General features: G+C 32.9%; 2 protein-coding genes across 8 annotated transcripts; one reads left to right on the top strand and one right to left on the bottom strand.

The window, feature by feature from the left end:
• Positions 1-444: 444 nt before the first annotated feature.
• On the top strand, positions 445-4,378 carry LOC101202999 (transcription factor MYB58). The gene is made up of 3 exons (XM_004139968.3): positions 445-754; positions 2,482-2,611; positions 3,207-4,378. Exons 1-3 carry the CDS (start codon positions 616-618, stop codon positions 3,940-3,942), a joined length of 1,005 nt encoding a protein of 334 aa, XP_004140016.1. The 5' UTR covers positions 445-615; the 3' UTR covers positions 3,943-4,378.
• An 11,322-nt stretch (positions 4,379-15,700) lies between these two features.
• Positions 15,701-27,533, bottom strand: LOC101214958 (putative rRNA methylase YtqB). Of its 7 annotated transcripts, none has more exons than XR_004217714.1 (9): positions 27,231-27,533; positions 26,906-26,969; positions 25,775-25,967; positions 25,373-25,446; positions 24,997-25,152; positions 23,931-24,059; positions 22,541-22,660; positions 15,955-16,057; positions 15,701-15,879 (listed from the first exon to the last, which is right to left on the bottom strand). XR_004217714.1 is itself a non-coding variant. In XM_004139853.3 (7 exons), the coding sequence occupies exons 1-6, from the start codon at positions 27,415-27,417 to the stop codon at positions 23,936-23,938; spliced, it is 798 nt and encodes a 265-aa protein (XP_004139901.1). In that variant the 5' UTR covers positions 27,418-27,533; the 3' UTR covers positions 22,305-22,660; positions 23,931-23,935. The 7 variants fall into 7 exon arrangements, 2 of the variants coding, with proteins under 2 accessions (XP_004139901.1, XP_011656977.1); XR_004217712.1 differs by having other exon boundaries at positions 15,955-16,009; XR_004217713.1 differs by having other exon boundaries at positions 15,701-16,057.
• Between the last annotated feature and the right edge of the window lie 418 nt (positions 27,534-27,951).

The raw sequence follows: 27,951 nt of genomic DNA, 5'->3' as shown, positions 1-27,951 counted from the left end.
CTATATTTTTACTTTTATCTTTTTAACTAGAGAAAAATAAAAGAAATGGAAATCATTTATTTGAAAGTAACGCTTATATGAGGCTAATGTTCAATCTAGTGAAACTAAAAACGTAAGAGAAGCCAACAAGTTGAGAGTGAAGAAAATTACTTTTTCCTCCTTCAATTAATTGATTACCAAAAAATACAAATACAAATATAAATAAATATATTAATATATATTAAAAGCAGGTGTAATTATATAAAAATTAAAAAGGAACCTAACTTAAATGACATAAAATTTACACAATGAATGGAAGGATAAAATCATCGACCCCACCCAAAAATAGTCTTAAAAGAAGTCTTTTTACTCTTGATAATATTAATAAAATAATAAATTATTATTATTGTGTGTGTATATATATCTTTGAATCTTCTCCTCTATTTATTGCAATGTATTCCCATATCCTATGTTATGGCAAGAACCTTGGCTTGAGTCATCCTCTTTCTCCACTCTCTCTTTCTATCTCCTTTTGAGGTTTTTCATATATTTGTCTTTATACACACACACACATACATGCAAAAGAGAGGAAAAAGGAGATAGTAAAAAAGAAAATTCATCAAACTAGAAGAAGTAATGGGGAAAGGAAGAGCTCCATGTTGTGATAAGAATCAAGTGAAGAGAGGGCCATGGAGCCCTGCTGAAGATTTAAGGCTCATCACTTTCATCCAAACCCATGGCCATGACAATTGGAGAGCTCTCCCTAAACAAGCAGGTACTTCAACCTACTCTCTCTCTCTCTCATTACATTACATTATTATTTCTCTCTTTCCTCTCCTGATCTTCGCCTCTGCCGACCACCCTCATCGGCCTCCGAGAAGGCGAGAACTAATCTCTCCATCTCCATCTCCACTTCCAACTCCAACTGTCTCCTTTATTCACTATTTCTGTATCTGGGTTTCTTTGATTTTAGATAATATTATAAATCCTAATGAATTTGATTCGTATTATTGAAAATTTGAAAGCTATTTATTTGTTTTCTCCAATCAAGAAATTCCAACTAATGAGCAAAATTTAAAATTTTGCAGGTTTTGCTTTTTTTTCTTCTTCTTGCATGCATTGGACATTTGTTCTCAATGCCTAAAAAAATTGTATACGTTACTTTCAAAAGTAGGTTGGGATTTTTCCTTTAAAAGAAAAACAAATCATATACCATAGTGGAGGGTTGAGGATGCTGACCTTTCAAGTCATTTGAATCATAAGAAAAAAAAAAAAAAATTAAAATCACTTCTAACCCAAGTTTGAAACGTTTTCATTTTTAACAAATTATTTGCCCAAATTTCAACTCTATAACCAATGATTTTTTTGCTACTATCTTTATAGTTATTCCTTTTCCATCTTAATTAGACATGTAATTAAAAAATTTTAATTACTTACCAATATAGTTCCCACTATATCTACAAATTTAAACCCATTTTCATTAACATTCCATACATGAAAAATTTATATATCATCAATTAATTTATTTCCTAAATCCCCATAAAGTACATTTTTTGGTGTATAATTTTTATTTTTTTTAGAGTTCTAATCCATTGCACTTAACCAATCATATTTATTTGGCAAGGAATAACCGTTGGTTAAACCTACCAAATTCATACATATATAGCTTATCTGAATTAGCTAATATAGTTTTAGTTAGTTTAGCGATCTTTTTCTCAATTCAATTTGCTTTTTTCTTTCTTTCTATTATCCTAATTTATTGAAGCTACTTGAGAATATTTATAAAAAATAATTGATGGGTTACATTAATTTGAAAACAATTAGTCATCTTCTACCTAACTGAAAAATTGAAATAAGAAGTTAGGGATAAATAAAATTCTTCAATAGTAAGTGACTGATAGTCACATCAAATTCAACCCAACCAACAACCTTGTTTACCAAAAACATACATAATTCTCCATTTTTCAATCTACCCCACTTGCTTTTTTGTTCTCTTTTGTTTTTTTATTTTTAATTTACCAACTAAAAGATTGAGAATTTAAAAAAGAAAAAGAAAAAGATAAAAAAAGCTAGTTGAAACTTGACTTCAACTTTAATTGAATGGAAAGGTGGCAGGTCTGCTCAAATAAAAAAAAAGTGGGGTATACACACACATATATATGGATGTATATATGAACATTCACAAAGAAAATTACCAATAAAGACTTTTCTTACCTTACACTATTATTCAAGAGGGAGATGATTGATTTCAAGCATAAAAAATTGGGGTTTCTACTTTTTATTTTTGTCTTACCATATATATGATGACATAACAATGATTGGTATCAGTCTAGCATGATTGTTAGTGACTTAAAAACGGATATATTTTGGAAGGGTTAAAATTATATATTTTTATATAAAATCATTTAAAAATTCATATAAATTTAGAATATAGATTTTTTTTTTTTTTTTGAGATTTTATCTAGTTTTAAGATGTTAATTATTACTTTAATGGTTTTATAGGATTGTTAAGGTGTGGGAAAAGTTGCCGACTAAGATGGATCAATTACCTTCGACCAGATGTGAAACGAGGAAATTTTACTGAAGATGAAGAGGAAACCATAATCAAGTTGCATAAAACTTGGGGAAACAAGTACATTTCTTTTTATTTTATTTTATTTCTATACTTTTTTTTATAATAAAAGAATGCACATTCTGTTTGTTCAATTCTATATATGTATGTATGTATTGTTTTTCTATTAGTTATTATTGAATATGCTCAATATATAAGATATTAATTTTCTTTTTTTAATTTCTAATGTTGTCTTTGTGTTGGTTTTTTCTTTTTCTTTAATTACTTTAGAAAAGTCGGTCACAATAAGTTATATAGATCAGTAGATTTTTCAAGGAGGAAAAACACTATTAATATATTAAGTTTATAGTTTTGATTGTCTTTAGTGTCTAACATGAAGATCACCCTCATAGATGGATGATGTTGCGTATGATTTGATATCACTTTATAATCACTTTAGCTCCTTGTTCTTTTTTTGTTTTATACCTAAAAAAAAATATATATTTCTTGTAGTTAATAACAAAAACATATTGATCCCAAAGAAGAGACATTTCAAACTCTATATATATATATAAACTAACTAGGGTTAAAACTGTTAAACTTTAGGTGCATGTATAATATTATAGTTTTAAATATTTGATCGACCATTCATTAAACAAATTATACATTTTTACAGGTGGTCTAAAATTGCATCTCGTTTGCCTGGAAGAACGGACAATGAGATCAAGAACGTTTGGAACACACATCTAAAGAAGAGATTATCACCGACAACAAAAGTTATTCTCGACGATTTTGGTGATGAACCAAAAGAGTCATCTTCGACAACTTCTTCCTCCTCTTTCTCCTCTTCCTCCAGTTTAGTCTCCTCCAATCAAACACAAAACATAGAGACAGAACAACTCAACAAGACCAACTCCATTAACAACAATAACAACCTCTTTTGTCTCAAACCAAAAGCAACCAGCTCTCTTTCTACTAACACTTCAAATTCAAATTCAAGTTGGCCTCAAAACCACTCTGATTTTGGAGAAGAAGTGGAGAAGAATAAAGAGAACCAACAATTGGAATTGGAATTGGAGTCAGAATCTCAATCAAACACTATGGAAATTGAAATCCCATTGGAATTTGACAAAGATTTTTGGAACATGTTAGATTTAGACATAGATTTGTTCGAATCTAACGAAGTAGATCAAAATTATTGTCAAGGTTCAAACTTTGGAGCACAAAAAAACCAAGATTTCGAAAATCACATGTGGTTTAAGTATTTGGAGAACGAGTTGGGGTTAAACCGGCCGCCTGAACCTGATGGTCGTGCCGGTGTCGACGACACGACCACAGAGGATCACAGGCTAGAGGATGATGTAGACCCTTGCATGGCTTATTTTGCAGATGGGTTCACTCAACAACTTTAGAGCTAAAAGTTCCAATAACTTCAAGAAGAAAAAACTATATAAAAAGAATTTATAGTTTTTTTATTAAAAAAAAATTGACTTAGTATTTGTTGCTTTGAAATATTTGGTAGGTAAATCCAACTATATTTCTAACTTTTCGTATTCACACACATCATGCACTTTTAATTAGGTTTTAATTTCTGCCTATATATGCACATTAATGATAATTTAGTTTTGCCAAGGGAAAATTAATGTGTCTTGTCCAAGATGTAAATAAACAGCAAAAAAAAAAAAAACAAAGTATTTAGGGAAGAATTTATAGGTTTAGATATGAACATTTGAAAGGTACATAATGGAGGATGGAGCTAGAAGTATACATGTAAAGGAAAATTTGCAACTAATTGAAACCATATGTTGAATCAAGTTTGTGAGAATCATATATTTTGTTATGTGTCAACCATATACTTCAAATATATATGCATCCATTTACTTTTTTTAATTTAGCATTTGTTTGGAGAAATTATGTGCAAAACGTTTGGGTAACACTAGCAAAGTGATTATTCCTTAACTAGATATATAGACAAATTATATAGTACAAACAATATTATATACAATAATAATAATGTTGGTAGAACAAAAAAATAACATATAAAATCTAAAATTTCTTGTGGCAAGGTCAATAGTAGGTAGGTAATATATGCACATTTCTTATAAGTATTATAAGCGTGGTTCTAATGACAATTATTCACTATGTATCTTGGTTGCAAGCATACGACAAAATTGTCTTAGCATGAGCAATAACTGATTTTGACCGAACAACTCTGAAATACCTGAATATGCATGACATAACAAAAAGAAAGGAAAAGAAAAAAAAGTAAGTAATTCTTAAGAAAATTTATATGGAGATGGTTCAAATGAAGAAAAAGATGACAAGTAGTTATTTAGAGAACCAACCTAGTGACTCTCCAAAGTAGAAACTAATTAAAACAAAATTAAAGTAACGCACTACTACTACAAAATTTGCTTTGGTTGACATTAGCAACTTTTACAAACTTGACGTTTTTATTAAAAGAATGTTAAATAATAGTCCATTTTAATGAAAAAGCATCAAGTTACTTGATTGATTTTACTTGACATTTTTTCACGTTTAAAGAAAAAAATAGTGTTAAATATCTTAACGTTTTAAACCAAATAACACTTTTTAAAAAAATAATACAAAATTTATGATTGATGGAAAACAAAGATCATGATTTCAAAAAATAATTTTAAAAAATGCAAAAGAAGAAGAGAAGAAAGACCATGGATATGAAAAAAATTGCGGAAGAAGAAAGAAGATGGAAAGGAAGGACAAACATGAAATGTTTTTTAAAAAGGCCATAAATATTTTTGTGTTTTATTATATTTATGGAAATTAACTACTTTTTATATATATATTTTTAATTTTTAGCATAAAAGGAAACTTTAAAAAAATATCCCTCTTCACCTTCTTGCATATTTCTTAACTTCATGTTTGTCCCTCTTCACCTTCTTCATTGGTTTTGAATCGATTGACTGTTGTGTTTACGTTGCCTCCATTGACGTTTGAATCTTTAAATCAGTTATGTCGTCACCTATTGACATTTGTGTCGTCCCCTATTGACGTTTGCAGTTGCATTTGTGTCGTCCCTCGTTGGTGTTTATGTCATCCTTAGTTGTCGTTTGCATCGATCCCCATTGGTGTTTGGTTTGCATTTGTGTTTGTTACCTAAGTCGACGTTTACCTGCAATCTCCTCATCATTGGCGTTGTGCGTTTATGTCCTCCGTTGTCGACGTTCTGCATTTAGGTTTGCGTTTGGGTCTTCCGTTGTCGGCATCTCCTTTGTTGCCCACTGATTCGACACTGATGAAGATCTCTAATGCTAGGCACTCCATTTGTCCCTTCACTGATTGATTTTCCTGCACAGAACATCGATTTCACTACAAAGAACACCTATTTCACTTTTAGGTGCCAAATCCAAATTTCCTTTGAAGGTACGAATCTTTACTCATTTTCTCTATGGCTTTAGTTACTTCTCAATAATATTGCGAGATTTCACTTGGTAGGTCTTACTTAGAAATCTAAGCTTAAATGTCCAATTAATTAATCACGTTAAGTCCTATCTTTCAATTTTATTTTTGCCTTTTCCTTTAACGACATGATGATTCTTCCCTTGATTTTGAATTAGGTAGCAATATGTTGAATGAGTGTTACTAACTCTTATGTAATTTTGAGCAAGATTTAGGTCACAAGTACTTAAGTTCTATAGAAATACCAATATTGTTCAATATGTTGAATGAGTGATATTTATGCACTTATTATGAGTTGTTGTGAGTTAAAGTTGTTATGTGTTCTATAGAAATACCAGTTTTGTACAATATTATAAGTTGTATGAATTATGAGTTACCTAATTTGGAATATTGTAGCTATGAGATTAGCATATTATAAGTATGGATAAATCATGGATGTCAAATAGTAGAGTATCTTAAGAGTTTGAGTTGGGTGTAGAAAATTTCACCAGATTTGGATTTTCCAATACAAATAATACTTCTATCTGTTGTCCTTGTTTGAAGTGTGAAAATTGTCAAAGACATATAGCAAATGATATTAGAGATCATTTATATTTTAATGCATTGATGAAAGTTATAAGATTTGGTTTGGATAGGGTGAAGAACTTCCTAGTTCATTCTTCCATGGAGAATCCTCTAAGTGTATTTATGAAGAGAATTATGTTGGAAATATAAAGAAAATGGTTGAAATTGCTCATGAGCAATATTCAAAGGATCAAAGTGGTTTCAAGAAATTGTTTAATGATGTTGAGAAGCCGTTATATGAAGGATTAGACATTGGTGTCTACATTAGTGAAGTTTTATAACTTAAAAGTTAGAGATTGATGGAGTAACATTAGTTTCTCAGAATTACTAAGAGCATTAAAAGACATCCTACCTTCTACTAATGACCTCCCTACATCAATGTATCAAGCAAAGAAAATGTTAGATGCACTAGGAATGAAATATGAAAAGATTCATGCATGCCTTAATGATTGTAATTGCTTGTATCGAAAGGAATATGTCAACACAATTGTGTGTCGTGAATGCAGTGAGTCTAGGTGGAAATATGGTAAAGATGAAAATAAGAAAAAGAAAAACTCTGCTAAAATAATGTGCTACTTTCCACCAATTCCACAATTTTAACAGATATTTACAAGTGTTTAATGTGCTAAAAACTTAACTTGGCATGCTAATAAAAGAGAAACTGATCATAAATTACGGCATCCTGCTGACTCTCCAGCTTGGAAGTTAGTCGACACAATGTGACCAAAATTTAGTTATGAACCTAGAAATCTTCGTTTAGCATTGTTAGCGGATGGAATAAATTCGCGTAGTGATATGAGCTCCAAGTACAGTTGTTAGCTAGTTGTGATGGTGATTTATAATTCTTCCCTACGGTTGTATATGAAACAAAAGTGGTGAGCTATGTTACGATGCCTATAATGAGGAACTATTCAACCTAAGAACAGTTCTATTGGAGATGATTAATGATTTTCCAGCATATGGAAACCTTAGTGGATGTAGTGTGAAAGGGTATAAGGCATGTCTAATTTGTGGAGATAACACATCTTCAATACGATTGAAATATGGAGAAAAAAAATGGCATACCTTGGACATCAAAAATTTCTACCACAAAATCATCATTTTTCATCGTCAAAATAAATCATTTAATGCTCAGCGAGAACTTGGAAGTATTCCCGAACCTTTGTCTAGGGAGGTTTTATTTGAAAAAAAAAAACTAAAGATCTTAACTTTCATAGAAGAAAAAGAAAACACTCGAAAGGAAGTACCAAGAGTTGTCAAAATAGGAGGTCTGCTTTCTGCAAGCTCCTCTATTGGAAGCATCTCCATTTTAGGCATTGTTTAGGTGTGATGCATATTGAGAAAAATGTTTGCATGAATATTTTCAGTATAATTCTCGATATTCTAGAAAAAACTAAGAACGATTTGAATGCTAGACGTGATTAGCTGGTTTTAAGATTCGACCTAACACCTATTAATGGAGATAAAAAGAATTTCATTCCCCCTACTTGTTATACTCTTACTATGAAAAAAGAATTTTTTTTCTTTTGAAGAGTACATTATCATAAATGAAAGTTCCTCAAGGTTACTCCTCCAATGTTAGGAATCTTGTGTCACAATAGAAGATTTAAAACTGAACAGTATAAAATCTCATGATTGTCATGTCTTCTTACAACAATTGCTCCTCATTGCAATTAGATTTGTGCTTTCAAAACATGTTTGATATGTTATAACTCGTCTGCATCTTTTTTTTCAATTCTATATGTAACAAAGTTATAGATGTTATACAAGTAGAGAAGCTCCAAGAAGACATTATGATTACATTATGTTTACTAGAGAAGTAACGGGATAAGAGCACCCTAGGAGCAGAAAAATTAACATAACCTAAACTTAAATTAATTGGAAACCTAAAAATACCATTACATTGGCAAAAAAATTATAGATACAATTTTTTATGTCTAAGCATGCTTTGAAAATAAATACAGATAACGGGAAAATAATACTTATGTCGTTGACGGCTAGCTTTCAAAATAAGCACATGTGCGTTGGGAGTTCCTAGACATCTCCTGATGCTATATTGACAGCATCTTCGACGTTCATACAACGTCAAGAGATGTTTAGGAACTCCCCACGCACAACTTGTGTGTCGGGAGTTCCTCTCCCGACACATTTTTTCCGACTTGTGTTCTGACGTATATTTATGCGTCGGAAAAGCCTTTTTTGACGCTTTTCATATATCTCCCGACGATTTTGTGTGTCAGGAGAGCCCCCCTTTCTTGTAGTGCTTTTTGAAGTCGATCTTGAGTACCCATCTAATCTTAGTGATCATATTAAGTAAATCATGGGTGTGGATGCTTGATTTTGAACTACGAAGATGATTAAGATGTTATCCATTGAAGTTAAAGTACTTTGATTAGTTCTTGATAAGTTTTCGAGTAATTTAAGTGAATTTTCTTCGAGTTCTTACATGCCCATTGAATCTAGCATTAAGATTAGATTACTCATAAGACTTGGGTCCTAAAGTTGAATGTTAGAGGTCAGGAAGAGACTTTCTTCTAGCTTTGGAGGTCGTTGGGTGTTGTTCTACGTGTTTGAAACTTAAATGGTTTAAGTGACGTTAGGAAGTCTTTAAGTTTGACTTGTGGTAATATGATGGGTACAAATCCCAAGCATCATAGATAGTGGGGATAAAAGTGTATCTACATAAAAGATCCGTTGAATTTGAACTAAGTTGAATGCTCATGGGGTTAAGTATCTAGATTTCAAGTTCAATGGTTTGTAGGTGAAAAGCTTATGGTGTGTTTGGATTACATTTTCAAGTATTTAATTTAGAAAATAAGTTATTTTGAAAAAAAACTAGAGTGTTTGAAAGACACTCAAAATAGATTTTTAAGTGTATTTTAAACATTTTGTAGGAAAAAGTGTTTAAACAAAAATGAGTTTTTCAAAAACATTTTTTTCCTTAATCCAATCCAAACGGATCCCTAATTTAGGTGGCCTCATGAAGTGTAAGGTTAGTTGACTCATGTAGTTAGAAGTAGCAAGAGTTGCACTAATATGTGTTTTGACAAATTCTCATTGAACTATAAATATTTTATAACTAATTTCTAGTTGAATATAAACTCTACTTGAAACTCTGGAATAGTCTGCATGAGTGCGTGGTGAGACACACTAGATGTTATTCGAGTTTTAAAAGCTTAGAAGTTTGTTTTTCTTCTATTTTTCAGGTGTGGTTAGTCTATTTTTCAGGGGAGACTTTGTCGAAACTTTTATAAAATTTCTTGAAAAGTGTTCTACTAAACTTACTTTGAAAAAAGGAATGTTTTTAAAGAGTAGATTTATACCATGAATTAGGTTAGAGGAAAAAATATTGAACAGAGTGTGACAAAACTTTATATTATAATGTATCATCATACATTATATTAATTTCCAAAGTAAATTTAAACATTTCAAATTATAACCAATATAAATAAATCTAATTATTTTTTACGAGCTAAGAAGGGGACCTAATGGACATACAGATCAAAAGCTACAACGATATGAGATTAATTGGTTAAACTCATGAACCACATTAATCAATATTCGTTAAATGCGTGTAGAATCCACTAAAGACTCACAATAATTGAACTCTTCTCACGGTAGATATAGTTCGTAAAACCAGTTGGGTCAAATTACCGTTTTACCCCTAGGTTACTTCTAATCCTTAAATATTGTGCTCATCTAATGAACAACATGATTATGGTCCAACCAATAAACAGAAACTCCTCTCGTGTCATAAAGAGGGTAGGGCATTTTGTTCAAATTTCGAAAGTACTATTTAAGGGAACACTTATCTACTTATCGTAATATCAGGAATGAATGAATTTCATCTTGTGTGATTATGTTCTCAGCTCCCCACTTAGTCTTGTCCCCAAAATGATAAGCACTGAGTCGGCAATCAACAGACCACTCTCATCAGTACAAATCTAAAAACAATCTCTCATGAATAATTTACTATCACTTATTAATAACGGTCAACATATTACATTTACTATCTACGAGTTTTAGAACATAAAATCTAACAAGAAGTACGTCCCTCCTTCATTCTTCACGATAATGGTACATCTCACTATATACCTTGTTAGAGAAGTAAAACTTTGTGGGACCATTTATTTGCAATGAGTGTATCCATTTGAAAGGTTCACGAAGGTTAAAAAACGTTGTGAGCCCATATATATTATCTCAATTCACGATCAAAACATGTCAAAGTATAATTCAATTTGTGTGATTACTTTAATAAATTTGGACATATGAAAGTCAAATTTGTAAATGAAAAATCACCCCTCCTGATGTTTCAATACAATCTAAATGTTATAATATTAAACGGCAATTAATGCTTCGACTCATGAAAGTATCAATTTCTTTTACGATATAAACAATACAATACATAAAAGAAAGTGGGAAAAAATCAAACAAAAAATGTCAGAGTAAACGAACAAGCTATATGCGTATGAGAGGTTTAATCGGCAAACTGTCTAAAACACCAAACTAAACTATTGAATCAATTTGAATTTGCTGGGTTTTTTTAGTTTTATGTATCATCATTAATGGAAATTGGGTGCTAAATTGTCAATAAATGCATATTGCATTTACAAGTTTTAGCCCAAATGAAATATTTCAAGAAAGTTTTGAAGTCATTAACCCTATTCTCTGATAGCAAGAGCTATAAACTACTATTTCATAAGTAGAATTAGAGAAGAGGTTGATATCTCATAAAATATTGTCCATAGTTTAAAGTATTCAAATACCTTAGAAATTTGATTAAAGTAATTACTACAATGATCATGTTCCAAGATTGCTGGCAGTAACCTAACCTAATTGACCGAAGATCCCCCTCGTAATAAACTACCAAAAGGAATGCCACCTACTACTGTCGAGAAGAAAATGGGTTAATTTGGTGAGCCTATGGTGAAGTCCTTTTACAAAAAGTTCAAAGTCAAAGGACATTGCTTTGGCTTGGACCCAATAGCATCAAAGAAGTATACACACATGCAGACAATATTGACATATGAACTAAGCCCCAATCAGTGGCTTTGGATTTAAATCTACACCAAACTTCACTCAAATATATATATATATATATATATAATATACTTTGCTTTTCTCATCTTCTTTCTACTTCATATGCCATTTGATTGACATCTCAACCATTAACTCCATATTCATTTTCTTACCTTTTCCTACCAAATTAAAGTAAAGAAGGGTTGATTTGTGTTTCCTATAACAAAACCAAGGATTTAAATAGAGGTAATTAATTATTTATTTTAGATAGCAAAATTACTAAAATAAAGTAAATCAACCATTTAAATAGATACTTATATTTATTATTATTATTATTCATTAGTGTTCTATGTCTAATAGTCTTTTAGTATCTATCAATGTCTATCACAAAAAATGTTCAACTTTTATAAATATTTTGGTTCATTTGTTATATTTGAAAACAAACCTTTAAATATAATGAAAATTCTACCATTTTAGTTACTGTGTATGTGTTTCATTTTAATACTTTCACTCATTTAATTTAATTAATGTAATTCTAAATAAACTTTAACGTTAGCTTATTGTTGATTTTTCTATCGCATCATCTTTATAAAATTTAGATAAACATATGAATAGTGTCTACTCTGGCATGTAAATTATTTTCATTATTTGATCAACTATTTTATGAATTTTTCTTTAAAAAAAATGAGATAGTTTTGAAACTAACTAGAAGGTCAAGACCACCTACCAGGATCAAGTAGAGTTGTCCCGTGAGATTAATGAAATTAATGAGAGTATATAAATTGATCCAAATATTAAGAGATATGAAAAAAAAAAGATTATTTAACCAAAACGAGATATTTAAAAAAAAAATTCTAACGTAAATGAATATATTTTCAGAAAGAAAAAGTACTTTTTGATGAAATTGTAATAAAAATTTCGGTACAAGTTGCCAAATTTAATTAGTTTTTCTCGAGAAAGATTAAAAAACGTGATCAATTAACGATTCTTTAACATAAAGTACTTTCCAGAATCTTACAAACAAAATGATTTCTTCTTTTAAAAAAAAAGATTTGTCTTATGTTTCAATTAAATGATCTAATCATGTGTGCTAGATTTTGATTAAGAAAAACATAAAACAAAAAGAAAATGATTCAATAAACTAAAAAGGAGATTGTATTTTGAAATCTCAACCAACTCTAAATAAAATATTATATAAAAAGGAGCTTTCCCAAAAATAGCAAAAAATATTTATAATAATAGAGTTCATACAACATTTTCTAAATTTGACTATCTGATAGTTCTATGATTAGCGATATCACTAATTTTGTCGTAATATGCAAAAAAATTAGTATCATAAGTTATTTTTTTCTAAATATTTTTATCATTTGATACAATTTCCTGAATAAAAAATGATAGTTTCAAAAATAACAAAATATAGCAAAATTAATCGAACTTTATAATCTATTTGAAATTTCTACTTTTTCTTGTAAATAGTTTCATTTTTCGTGTTATTGATAACAATTCTTCAAATAAAAATCTCATTTTAGCAGTTATAAATATAAGAATTAGTAATCCGAGAGTGTTTGGCCAAAGGAGTTGGAGTCGGAGTCGGAGTCGAGGAGGGATGGCTCATTTCACTTTTTTGTTTGGTTCTCGAAATTTGAAGGATCCACTAATAAAGAAACATATCAATTCTATGTTTTATTAAATTCTTACATTGTTGGTTCGACGACTCCATTACCTATTCTATATCTGAAACACCACCTTGATATAAGTGCGAAGTTCGAGTGAATCTAAAAGCAACCTTGGTTGACTAAAGCTTCAACAAATAAGAATTATTTGGTAACTATTTGATTTTAAGTTTTTTAAAACTAACTCTATTTTCTTACAATTACATGCCACTGGTCAAAATTAAAAAGAAAAATGATGACTTAGTTTGTAAAAACATTGGTAAGTGAAAAAAAACAAAAATCAAAGGAATATGGCATAACAAACCATAAAATATGAGAAATTTGCATCTTAAAAAATCCTTTTATAGAATTGATTCATTTCATATAAGCAACTTTCTTTGACAAATGAATATAGAAATAATTGGAAAGGCACAGAAATGGGAGAAAAGCGATGTAGTTATGTGGTTGGTTCTTGTAAATGATAAGGTTGTAAGTTGTTCACCTACAAAAATTGATTAAAACTCCTAACATTGTAAACGTGCAAGATGTGTACTTTTGTCCTCTTTATTTGAAACCCAATAATCCTCCTTTTCTTTGATTTCACAAAATAGATTTCTCTTTATTTTCAACGTCATTTTTATTTTCAACGTCGCTTTCAAAATGTGAAAACAAACTCAACAGTAATCTCTACTTTATAGTTCAACCATGATTTTGTCCTGATTTGCAAAAAATAAACATATTCTTTTATTTGTTGTTAGTGAGAACTTATTCAATAAAAATAATATTGAATAGTAATTTTGCTCATTATAACAATGAACCTAGTAAACTAAGATCGCATAGCTATAATATGAATACTAGAACTTTACGTGTTGCCATAAAAGTGGAACTAGTTCAAGTAAATAGCTAAAATCACCTATAATATAGGGATAAGGGTTAAGTACCTTATCCTTCTAGGGACACTATGGATGGCCTACTTTGTATTTGATACAAATTACAAAGTGATTCTAAATTGTTCGTCGAAACATACGAGTGGCAACATCCTATATAATGAGTTTGCAATTTGCATAAGACTAAACCTTGAAATAGTCACTTTTAATTAGCATCAACCATTTACTGTTTAAAACTGACTATTTTAAATTTGACGACCTAGGTAATTGACTATGAAACTCTTGTTTTTTAGAGATCATCATGGGTGAGAGTCGCCCGAGTTTGCTAGCTTAATAAGTTTCTCATTTTAGGGGTAAGACTGAGCTTGCAAGATGGAATTCACTCCTACCAATTTCTAGAGATGGTAGATAGGTTCCCTTAATTGCTAACTTCGGGTGTTGAACAAGGGGTCTTACCCTCTCATTAACCCAAGAGACTCGTTTACCTGTGAAAGTTCGACTTACTAATCATGATTATATCAAGTGGACATAAATATATCTACACTGATGAGAGTGCAACTACTAAGCTTTAGTGAAATATCCTAGTAATTAATAAATGTTGGTTAGCTAGGTTAAAAGTTTAGTCGGTTAACTCAAATAAACCCTAAAAAGGTGTGATGAATAATTAACTTTAAATACATTTGATATATTTAAATGACTTGGCATATAAGAAGAGAGAGTATGTGAATTTATATTCAATTAATCGAAATTAGTGAAAATTTACTAATTAACTAAATTGTTTATTTAATTGTTTAAAATTAATTTTATAGATGAATTAATATATAAATTGAATTTTCATGAATTTGAAAATTTTGATCATGTTAGTGTGTTTTTTTAACTTGAGTGGAAGTTTCCATCTTCAAGTGTTTATGTGACTAATGTTGTTGGTTGCTTGGTGTACTTACATAAGTTTAACACTAATCCCGCTTATAATCAATCAAGTTATGTGTCAATTCCATGTGCAATTTAATTTGCATGAGTTTCTCCTCAAATGGAGAAGCCTTAATGGAACTAAGAAATTTTTTGGAAGAATGAAACTCTTAGCAAATTGATGGAATAATTCAAACTTGAAAAAACTCTCTCAATTCACTAAAATCCTATCTAATTTATCAATCATCCGACTCCACAATTTCGCTCCCAACACTCACAATTTCGTTCCCAACACTCAGTTTACGACCCATTTAGACAATTTGGATTTTGAGCAACATCAATGTGAGTATTTCTGGTTGTTTCTTGTTTTTTGAGAAGCATGTTTAATCCAAACAAAAGCATGTTTAATCCTTCAAATCAGTGTTTTAGATCCAACAAATCAGTGTTTTAGATCCAACTCGCTTGGCTAGTGTATTATTTACTCTTTCACAATCACGACGGATTTAATATAGACCTAGGAGGTTCGGGTCCTCCTCAACTTTATCATCTTTATGTAATATGTATAAACAAAACTATTTAAAGTTTAATATTTGTTGGTGACTTAGTGATAATTGTGTATGTTAGTTCATCTACTGACATGAGTTCAAGTCTTACCTATGCAGTTTTTTTCCAAATTTTTATTTTTTCTCTTCGAAGCTCCCTATCAATCAATTTTCTGAATCTGCCATTGTTCGCAATATTAATATTTTACATAGTTCTACAATATATATACATAGAGAAGAAAACTTATTTAACCATCAGAGGTAAATTTCCAAGTTTTGGAAAGAAAGACACCCTACAAAACAAATTAGAAGAAAAGAACATCGGGCTGGTACGGTACCTACCACAAACGTTTGATGCTTAAGTCAATGTTCAACAAAAGAGGTCAGAGCAAGCAAAGGATGGGAAGAATTACTTAATTTTGGATGGTACGCCTCCTCTGTAGAGGGATGAACTTTAGGATTCTTAATCTGAAAGGGATTCAGAAACACCAATTTAGGTTGACCATGGAGACAAGGCTGTATGACCCACAAGATATGATATTTAGTGAAGGGAAGAGAGTGGCCTCAACCTTGGCCTTTGATGCCGAGGCAGACCATTAGGCCACTTGGGAAGAAGAGGCCTTGGCCTCTGAAGCCACAATTAAATAGGTCATATAATAGACCTCAACTAAATATAAATATGGTCAATAATTTCAAATCTGGAAATTTAATTCTATTCCAGATCTCACCGTTTTTATCTTCTTTTTTTTTTTAAGAAAACCATATATTGTTTCTCCATTGACAAGGCTTCTTCCTCTTCTCAATTTTTCTCTCTCAGACCAAACTAATTTTCTCATTGATTCGCACCATTATCATATGTTAATTTCACTTTTAGGCACACTACCCTACTTAATCATTCAAATCCTCTTTTTTTTTTCTTTTTTCTTTTTTTACGAATCCATTCTAAATAAGAATAGTAGGAACAATATACTTGACTCAAAATAAGCCCCTCCAAAAAATAAATTAAATTAGAAATAATTGCAAATATAGCATTTAGATTCAAAATAGTTTTATATATAACATTTGAAAAAGATCGCAAATATAGCAAAATCTTTTAAATTCTACCTATAATATAAGTCTATTTTATCTATACTTTGTTATATTTGAAAGAAGAGATTATAAATTTTGCCACTTTCATGTAGGACCAGTTTGAATTGATTCTGAGTGTGCTAAAGACATTTTTTTAAGCACGTAGAAATTTTTATACCAAGGTGTTTTGAAAAAAAGAGGGTGGTAGATTTTATCCATGTCTAACCTGTGCAATATCTCATACAAAATCATTGCAGATGCATTGACTAACAAGCTTAAATGGGCCTGAGTTTTATCCTAGGCAAACTTATTATAGAACATGTAACCTTGGTTTTTGTGCATCCACGCTAGCAATAGCAAGTGAAGTAGTAAGGAGTGTCATATTGTTTTGAAGCTAATTAACCTGAGCAAAACTCAAAACAAAGTGAAAATGAGATTTTCTTAGTAAGCTTGAGTTTGAAAATAAAATTGGTAAATTGCCTTGAGAGTTGTGGAATATGTCAAGTTTGGAGTTCTTGTGAACGGGTTACATTTTAAAAAGTTTGCATTCAATTGAGGCCTTAGATTAGGGAATCCCTTGTCTCTCTACTTGTTCCCAATTTGTGCTGGGCTATCCACCCTTTTTTTCAAATGAGTGATTTGCATGTTAACAAGCATTGCCCTTTCTTATGCTTTCTTTTCTTTTCTGCAGATGTCAACCTGGTGTCTCTCAAAGCTTCAAGGAAGGATTGTTACACTATTACAAAGGTACTTGGAGTTTATGAGAAGGCTACGGGTCAAATGATAAACCTGGATAAGTCTTCTTTTTGCTTAATCAGTAAGAATATTAATGAGAAGAATGACATCTGAGCTCAATCAGATGCTGGTGGCTAAAATATCTGACAAAGGTGCTTAGAGTTTACGAAAAGGCTATGGGTCAAATGATCAACCTAGATAAGTCTCCTTTTTGCTTAATCAGTAAGAATATTTATGAGAAGAATGACATCTGAGCTCAATCAGATTCTGGTGGCTAAAAGATCTGACAATCTCAGCACTAATCTAGGTCTTCCTACACATAATTGGAGGAGCCAGACCAGATTGTTCAAAAGGATTACTGTTCGGGTGTGGAATGTGTTACAAGGGTGGAAGGGAAGTCTTTTCTCTGTGCGTGGAAAGGAAGTTCTTATCAAGGTTGTTGCCTATGCTATCCCAAGCTACAATATTTTAAGATTCCAAACAGCTTGTGTGAGGAATTTGACAAAATTTGCAGGTTCCAGTAAGACTTAGTTAGGATTAAAGGCAGGGTGTATTAGATGAGAGTTGGAGGATGTTGTGTCTCAACAAAGTGGTTTGGGAGATGATGTTCAAAGAATTAAGCTTTTTCAAAGTGGGAGATTATCAGGAAATCTAGCCAAAGATGAAATCTCACTATGCTCCCTCTCCCTACCCCTAAAAACCTGCCCATGCCTCTCACCTCAAATGTCCCAAACAATGGCACACACTCCAGCCACCCATAGAAAGCCCCATTTATCTTCCGTCACTGGCCTGCCTTTGGCATCTCCCTCCTGCAGTTAAGGTAACAACTTCGGGCATGGCCAGCTACAATAGTGTGGCAAGCAGTGTGTACAAGGCCTAAAAACGAATTCACCACCATATGGCTGACCTACAATTACTAGTGATTTCGGCTTCATGCAGGCGAGTTGCAACCAACAATCCGAATTAATGACGGGTTTTTGGAGTTAGCCTCACAAGATCATAACTCTTTCTCGGCCATTATAGCACGTGTTGCCCAGGGCATAAGGGGCATGATGACTTGATGTCATCCTCACCTTCCTCTGGCTTACCGCCGACAGTCTACTCAAGGTTCCAACCTCAACGATTGGCAACTAAACACAATGGTTGAACTCTATGCACCACCTGTGCCCATGTTCCCAAAGGCACCCCTCTATCGGCAGATGGAGAAGGACTCCTCGATCATCGCTTTGACACTCCTAGAGCCAGCAAAACTGACACCAAACACTTACAGGAAAGAGCTCCACACTACCCTCACATAATGGCAGTATGTCCCAAAAAAGATGAACAAGATCTTCCTCCGCCTTCTGACAAAGCATGCAGCAAAAAAGGTCAACAAGAGAAGTCCTCTTCCTAACAAGCCTTTCCATAGTGTCAGCATGCCCAAGCAAGACTTGCCATATAAAGAATCTAACTTTCTTGGAAACCTTAGCCCTCCAGACCATATCAAAGATCGACTTAGAATAGGGAGAAAGGTCTAACACAAAAGACTAAACAAGGACTTAAACGTGAAACCACTACTTGGATTAGGGAGTCCAGACACGAACATCCCTTCTCCCCTCCTTAAAAATACACCCCCTCAAGCAAGAAAAGAAAAGAGGTCGCCGCTGTCACTTCTCTTCTGGTTAAATGACGAAGGAACCCAAAGAAAAAAGACGCAGAATTCTCCAAGCTGACCCAACAATTCGAGACTATACAGTTTTCTAACGAGGATAAATGATAAAGATGGGGATATAAAGAACAAAGGAGACTCTCCACCCAGTGGTCCTACCAGAAATATGTATCCTTACCATCCTCTACAAAGCAATGAGTAAACTGAGAAAAAGTGGAAAGCTCAAAGGAAATATCCTTCCAGGGATTTTGGTGTGTGCCTTTAACCCATTTCGACGTCTATTTAAAGAGACGGGTGCCATGCTTACAATAATTCTATGCCATAAAGACTCAGGTTCAAGAGAAAAGCCAAGAGTCACTTAGCCAATAACGCTCTACTGCGGAATATAAAATTATCAATCTCTAACTCCCCTTTGTTCATAGGACGCTCCACCAACTCCCAACTCCCAACTCAACAAATGGAAACCATGACCTTCGTCAACACCCTCCCAAAGAAAATCTCTCATGTACTTCTCCATACTTTTACAAATTGAACTAGGCATCCTGAAAAGCGACATAATACATTGGTTTCCATTCATAACATATTTAATCATAGTTAATCTCCCTGCTTTTGAGAAAAGAACCCTTTCATCCATCTCGCCAATCTCTTACGAATCTTCTCACAAACGAGTTCCCAAAAAGACATAGCCCTCGGATTGTTCCCCAAAGGGAGCCCAAGATAAAGCGAACAGAAGGAACCAACCTCACAATCAAATACCTCTGCCATCTCTAAAGCTTAATAGCATCCACATTAATATCCAAGATGGTGCATTTGCTTCTATTAATTTCCAAACCAGACAACTCCTCAAAGAAAGCAACCATATAATTAAGAGTGAGGAAGGACTCTTCTCTCTCGGAACAGAACAAGTATCGTCCGCAAATTGGAGTTGCGATAAGGTGATTTCATCTCTGCCAAGCCTAAAGGGGTCAATAGTGTTCCCTTCAACCCCTTTACTTATAAGTCGGCTTAAGACATTCATCACGAGTAAGAATAAAAATGGGAAAAATGATCCCCTTGTCTTAAATCCTTAGAAGCTTGTATTGACCCTTTTGGGGACCTATTGACGAGAATCAAGTACTTCACGTTTCTAATACACCCCACATCCACATTCTTCATTTTCATCATCACTCTGTCCAAAAAATTCCAATCCACATGATCAAACGCTTTTCAAAATCAATTTTAAGCAAAACACCCTCCTTTTTCTTCGACCTATACTCCTCTATAGTCTCATTAGCAATAAGAGCTTGATCCGAAATCTGCCTTCCTGTTAAAAAAGCACCTTGAGCTTCAGAAATTTTCGAGGGCAATATTGGTTAGCAAGAACCTTAGTCAAAATCTTAAACACTAGCGATAAGGCAGATAGGTCGGAACTCCCTAACTCTATTGGCATTTTCCTTTCTGGGGACTAGACACAAGAGTTTCCACCATCAAACGGTTCAAGATACCTCTTTCAAAGAACTCCTTAAAGACTCCCTCCAAGCCCCTTTAATCAGATTCTAGTTCTTTTGGAAGAAAGCCATAGAGAACCCATCCGCACCAGAAAATTTGTCGCCTTTGCAACTGAAAACTGACTTCTTAATCTCTTCTAAAGAAAATGGCATCACCATCTCCTCATCCTCCCTAGGTAAAATGGGGTTTCAATCAATAACTTCCAAAAAAGGCTTAACACTCAATTTAGGTCTTAATTGTGACCGTCTTTTCCACTTTCATCTGCCATCTTCTTCCCAACATCTTTGTCATTTTGAGTACTTCTCGATTCTAGACCCTTGGTCCCTTATTTTCCTTGAGCAAAATTATGGTCGGTTGAGACCCTTCTTTCCCTTTCTTCAACCGATCCTTAGCTGGTTAGGTCACTAAACCTAACTTCTAATTTCCCTTCCAAACCTCGGAAGCAAAACTGATTCTAATCGCCCCTTCCAGACCCAAAAGTAAAACCGATATCTCCTCTGCAAAAGATTTCCTACCCTTTCCTTTGCTCCCTTTCGATATGAAAATTCTCGTCTTTTTTCCTTTAAAAGATTCTAGGGATAGAATGACAAACCTACCTCTTGCATTCTCCAAAACCTGGAAGAAGATAATGGCGAACTTCAGCCCTCTTCTACCCCAAAAAACCCTGGGATTATTTGCAACTGCAGCATTTGTTAGACAATCCCTAACCAAAGCTGAGGTCCCAAAGTCCAGCTCCATTTTACCAAATTTCCTACCATTTCTTTCTTCAATATAAATTTTCCTAACCTTCCTCATCAACCCTACCAAGAAGTCCTTCCTATTTATTTTGAACTTTCCATCTCTTTTAGATTTTCTCACATTTTGAGAGAGAAGTTAGAGAGAGAAAATTTATCTCAATATTACTTTGGGTCTCTTAGTGATGCTGTAGCCAAGCGAGAAATGTGTTAGTAATTAAGGAATTTGAAGCATTGGCTTTTATCCACGGTTTGTCTTGTTTCTCTCAAATTTCCAATGTTGAGTTAGATTCGTTTGACATTATCAGGCTTGTGAATAGAGAGTTTTTGTATCTAACAAAAGCACAATCACATTAACAAAACTAGCATGTTGGCTTCCCTCGTGAATGTTGTTTCTTTCGTCTTATGCCCCATATCAAGTAAATGTGCGGTCCATATATTAGTTAAGGTTGTTGCTTGTCAGGTTTGTTAGAAGTCCTAAATCCTCTAAATAGGACGTGGTGGCTTCGAGGCATGTCATCCCAGTTGGTTTGCCTGTAGTGTTTTGCAAGGAGCAAGCTTAGTACTATTTTTCGGTTTGTGTTTGTTAGATATTTGAAAAATATTTATATGCCTCTAAACTATCGTTTTTTGTTCTAATAAGTCTCTAATTATTTAATATTGTGAGTAATAAATCTTTTGATTTATTCAAAAAAAATTAAAATTAGATACCAAATTTAATTTTATATTAACTATAATTTGCAATCAATTGGATATTTATGAGCTTTTAGAAAGTTTTAAATAAGCAAAAGATGTATTCGACAGAAAATTTTAAAAATTTAGAGATGTATTAGACACAAAATTACAAAATTGAAAACTTCTAACTATATTAGACACTAAAAATTTTAATGATCAAATAGATACAAATTCATGAATTAAAGAATTTGTAGTTTAACTTTTTCCATTTAAATGTTAATTAAACATTCATATTAGTTCTCAACAATTTTTATGATTGAATGATCCTATTCAATGTGTGTTTTGTTTAGTTGGACCAGTATAATCATAGTATAGTATCGGTAAGGATGAAGAGGATGCCTAAAAAGAGCTGATGTAGTGTAAAAAATTAGCTCAACATAATGACATTTTCTATTTGACTTAAAGTTTGAGGTTCAATCCATCGACATTTTAATCCAAGTCAACAAGCCTTGTTGATCAGCACGAAATTGATAGTACTCCATTTTTTCAGTACAAGTGACACGTTAGATATTTGAACCCCCGACTTCGATAAAATAAATACATGTCAAGTAACATTGAGCTATAATAAATTATAACTTTACTGTGACTTACTTGTGGTAATGAAGCTGCATGACAAGATTGACATGAAATTAATCCAATGCCACCAAGGCTACCAAAAGAGGCAATAGCAAGTGAACTATGCATGAGCATTGTCCCAACTTCATAAACTGTCTGAACAAAATATTAAATGCAGAAGTATCATTACAAGCTATAATATTCACAACATTAATCAATAAAATTTGCATTGTTCAAATTAAACAACAAATTTAATGCTGATATGAACTCGATTTCCAGAAGGCTCTTCAAAGCATGTTTTCGTTAGTTGATCAATGGTTTGCCTCAATTGCAACAGAACAGTTGTCAAAACTAGTATTTAATAAAAATCCTTCCTATAATTCATTAATAAACAAAACCCAAGTCATTTTCAACAGTGGCTTCAAGAAAAAAAGCTCTTTCTCTCTCTAAACTTGAACTGGTACTGGTAATGGTATGATGATTATCTAAGTTACTTCAATGCTTGAACCAAGTGCTTGAGTGGCAAATGAATAAGAAAAGTTAATAGAGGACTGCATGAAGAGTATTGAGTACTACCTATGACTCAATTGGTTTTTTCTGAATCGGATTGATCCGACTTGCTTCATTCTTTACGATTCAAGGTAAGAAACGAACAATACATCCTATGTCGAAGTCACAAACACAATTTTGACTTGTTTTGGTTTAGTTTTGTTCTGACTCCTACAATACATGCTATGAGGCTTCAAATTATAGACTCAAGGATGAGACAAGGATCATGAAACACCAACTTATTGAATAGTGATTTGTAGCTGCACAAACCTACTTTGTAACTCATAGAGATGGTTAGACTACAGAAATTACTGTGTCATATGTAGCCATAATTTCTTGATGCCACTAAATCCAAATCCACACACCATAAAGCCCCATTTGGTAATTATTTCGTTTTTTTATTTTGGTTTTTGAAAATTAAGCCTACTTTCTACCATTTTCTTATGATGGTTTGCCTATTTCTTAAGTACAATAATTCCATTCTTAGCCAAATTCCAAAAATAAAAAGCAGCTTTTTAATATTTTAGTTTTCAAAATTTGGCTTGGTTTTTATAAAGATGGATAAAAAATTGATAAGCAAAGAAATTTCAAGGTGGAAGGGGCTGTTTGTAGACTTAATTTTCAAAACATAAAACAATGGTTACTGAATGACATCATAGGTTTTGACTTGGTCTAAGTTTGAGACATGACAAGGTGAGAAACTTGGTCACATGACAAGGTAATATTTAGGCCTCCATACTACATGGAGCCAAATCTGATTTGGTTATGCTATTGCTAATAGTTCTTCATTTTCTACTAAATAAATGATAATAACCAACACTTTTTTAGAGAAGCTAGGAGTTGTTGGGAATCAGATGGAAGAATAAAAAATGCTTACCACTTTCATCTCTTGAATAAGAATACAGGCACTGGAGCTAGTGGCCGGTTTAACATCTGTAGCTTACAACAAATCCAATTCTCAACAGCCAGGTCGCTAGAAAATTTTTCGATAGTCTCCAATTCTTCCCTAAGCATTAGAAAATAAAACCGTTACATATCAAACTAGAATGTAGGTCAACAACTAAAATCAAGTCAGTGTTGCAGAATAACAGCTCACATTAGACTATCCAACCCACACCAGCCACAGACCATAAACTCTTAAATGACAAACGTTACATAATTCGTTGCAACCATTCCTCCAATGTCCATACCAGTGTGTTATAACTCCAAGAAGTGATCCTTCACAATTTATTTTAAAGAAACTAGAGCCATATCAAGTTCAGAGATTGAATTATGCAAGGTACCTAGATAAGTATGATATTAGGCAAGAGGGTATAATGGTAATTATCTTAGATAAGGGATATATTGATCACTAAATAGGGTGTAGTTAGTGGATCTTGTTATAAATAGTAGAGTGAGTGAGTGAAGGGGATATGCTTGTGCTTTGTTAAGTTGTGGAGAATATCCAAACTTGGAAGAGTACCACCCTATCAAAAGGTGGCTGTTGTAGTTGTTTCTGTTATTATCAATCTATTAGTTCGAGGATGAGTCTTTACAAATGTTGTTAGAAACCAAGGTAGAGTGGGATGCGTTCGTCCCACGTTGGTTAGAATGTGATGACCAATGTGATACTTAAGTAGCTTGGCTCTCCCACCCTAATGCTGGCTTTTGGGGTGTAGTTCTCTAAGGTGCTAAGTACCTAAAAAATTACTACCTTTGTCCTCCCATTGAAATGGAATTAAAGTGAGCATTTAGCCCTAGTAACCCATTCCATCAACTTCTGAAATAATTTTCTGCTGATGAAAGAAAAAGATGAAATTTGCACTGATTGAAGCATTCAAGGATTTGTCCACCAGAACAAAGATAAATAGATAAAAGTTTAAATTCCAAAATTGCTACCTTTAGGATAGAGAAATAAGCATGGAAAGCAGTGGGAAGAAAAAGAGAAGGATCAGAAGTATTACATTCCACCAGGATGCCCCACATAAACCACTAGGCTGATAAGCCCTCCAGGTTTCAGAATCCTGTGTGCAGCTTTAAGTGCTTGAAATGTTGTTTCTGACTTTGTAGTGATTGCTTTGTTACCACCAGGTAGGTACCCTAGGTTAAATGCAACAAGACTAAAAATAGATGAGCATTAACTTAACTGGTATATCTAATCACAGATAGTTTATTTGAATTCTTTCTTTTTCTTTCTCAAATTTCTCGAATGATTGTTCAAGATTCACACTAATAGCCAAAAAAAATTTGCAAGAAAGGATAGGTGTCAATTACAAAAACAAATCTGGCTTCATATATAATTCTTTTTGCATTACTAAGCAGAAAATGTGGAACTATTACCTAACAGGGGAATCCTCTAGAATGACATCCTCCATTCTGCTGTGGCAAATGGAAGAGAGTTTAACAAGTTTCTTCTACATAAAACTAGAAACTATAAGCACTTCAACAAACATTTCTAAAGACAAACTAGACAAATCAGAAGGTAAAGTCATCAGTTCATCTCATTTTTTTAAAGTGAATTGACAGAAATAAACCTGAAGAGCAGCTCAAAGTCACAAATAGTTAGATCACATGAAATCAGCATACATTACCATGCTAAATAAACTTTAGACTATCGAAAACCATCATATCTACCATTTTGGGCTGTAGGCCATTAGTTGGAACAAGTTATAGGCTGTATATGCTGTTATGTAATGGAAGAAAATCATGGATTCATCTAAAATGTGATAGACCAAAGGATACCTCTTTTTCACTGAGTGATTCATCCAGCAATGCAGAAGTACTTTCTAAAGCCTCATTTTGTACATCCATTGCATAAACACGTGCAGAACCAGATTCATCTGCAACCATCTTGACCATAGCTAGAGTATCATAACCATTTCCACAAGTAGCATCTACTACTGTATCCCCTTTTTTGACAATACATTTCCAAACACTGATGAACAAAGAAAAAGTAATTAATAGCTAGCCATGAAAATTAACTTTTAATACTTCTCATCACAAAACCAGAAGGATCAACAACTAAAAAGCAAGAAATAAAAAATGTTACATTCTAAATTCTAAACCATGGAAAAAGTCCTATGTATTTTGAATATGTGTTGTATCTTGTGAGAACACAAGCTAAAAGATGGAATAAGCGAAGTCCGCAAAAAAGAAAACCCACTCTCAAGAGTCTTGATGAATACTTTCTCCACAAGAAAACTAATGAGTAAGATGGGTTAAATTCTTTTTGGATTTGCAGGGGTGCATGGTATCTTATGGATGGTGTGTGGTGAGTGGAACAATAGGGTTTTTAGAGGTGTGAAGAGGAGCCCTAGCAAGATTTGGTCCCTTGTCTGGTATCATGTTTCTTTGTAGGCTTTTGTAATTATTCTATAGGTGCTATTTTACATAGTTGAAGTCCCTTTCTTTACAAGGGTGTTCCTCTTTCTCTGTGGGCTGGTTTTTCTGAATGCCTTGAATTCTTTCATTTTTTTCTCAATGAAAGTGTTCCTTTCAACAAAAAAGAAATAAGAGTTAAATTCCAACTCCATATTCCAACTATGGTATACTCTCAAGCCCATACTGCCTGTGATTCTCAACTCATATTGATTGAAGTATAATTTTGAGCAAAGGCTTGAAAAGCTACAATAAACCAGTAAACTACTCATCATGCAAAATCTTCTGTGGAATAGATTTCCAAAAGCCATAATGCACTTACGAGTTTAGAAAAACAGGGCATAGCTTTGAAACTACTGCCCATACAACCCAATGGAGACCGTTGGATTCAGAAAGAGAGGCCAGTGAAGAACAAAATACTTAAAGCAAAGAACATACAACCTACTTAAAAATGCTCAAAAAAGTCAGCTGATAAAGGATAATACAAACACATACGAGTGAGCAACTTCTGTCGCCCTCTTCTTCCCAAAAAAGTAGCCGACCATGACATCCTCCAGTCCTAAATCACATCATCCACAGTTTCACAAGAACATATCAATTTTCAATCAAACTCAAATGATAAATTTTTTATTTAAAAAAAAAAAGAACATTATCAACAATCTTCTCACTAAACCCCCTATCAAACTAGCATACCTCAATAACCATCCCAAGAATCAAATTCAATACCCCGCAAATACAAAGTTAATATTACGATGGTAAATAGGACTCTATCTAACATCAAAATTTTGCGAATATAAATACAACAGAGTTGAAATGTAACCTTCCAAAGACAAAGAATGTTTCGACGACAATGGTGAATTGAAATCAATCTGATATTGAGAAGATAATCCATTTGACTGAATACGGTTGGAAAAACAGCAAAGATCTCTCAAGTGTCTTTGACGTCCTACGACTGATTCGGAGGTAGCAACCGCCACCCATTTTGACCCAAATTTCAAAGATAACATTTCTCCCAGCTCTATGGATTCACCGGAGCTTCTGTCTGTGCGGTCGTCGGTGAAGGAACGGGGATGATGATTAATCTACGATTGGGCTTGCCTTCATCCCACTAACGAGAATATGGCTTTGTGATTATTTATGGGCTTTCCTTAGTGGGCTAGAGGTGATCAATGGGCGGTTCGGCCAACAAAACCGCCCGGACCGACTGCCATTGCCAACAAAACCAATTCCGAACCAATTCGGGCAGGCGGGCTGTTTTGATCGGTTTTTTTGTTGGAGCAAATTTTTATTTGTTGAATGGTTTTTAAAAATTCTTCTTATCAGTTTTTGTTAGTTTGTTTGATTAGAATCCACGACCTCGTACACGATCATTTAGCTTTTTATAAGATCGTTCAAAGGTAAACGATTGTGTAAGAGGTTGAATAATTGTTTAACTTCCTACATGATCGTTTAACAAAATACTTTATCAAAACTTCAAATTAAATAGAATGATAATGTTTTTTTAAGTTATATATTTTTTATTAAAAAAGAAAACAAATATA

This window comes from Cucumis sativus, chromosome 6 (genome assembly GCF_000004075.3).
Source record: "Cucumis sativus cultivar 9930 chromosome 6, Cucumber_9930_V3, whole genome shotgun sequence".
In the NCBI taxonomy this organism is placed as follows: domain Eukaryota; kingdom Viridiplantae; phylum Streptophyta; class Magnoliopsida; order Cucurbitales; family Cucurbitaceae; genus Cucumis; species Cucumis sativus.
This window is presented reverse-complemented; position numbering and strand designations above follow the sequence as displayed.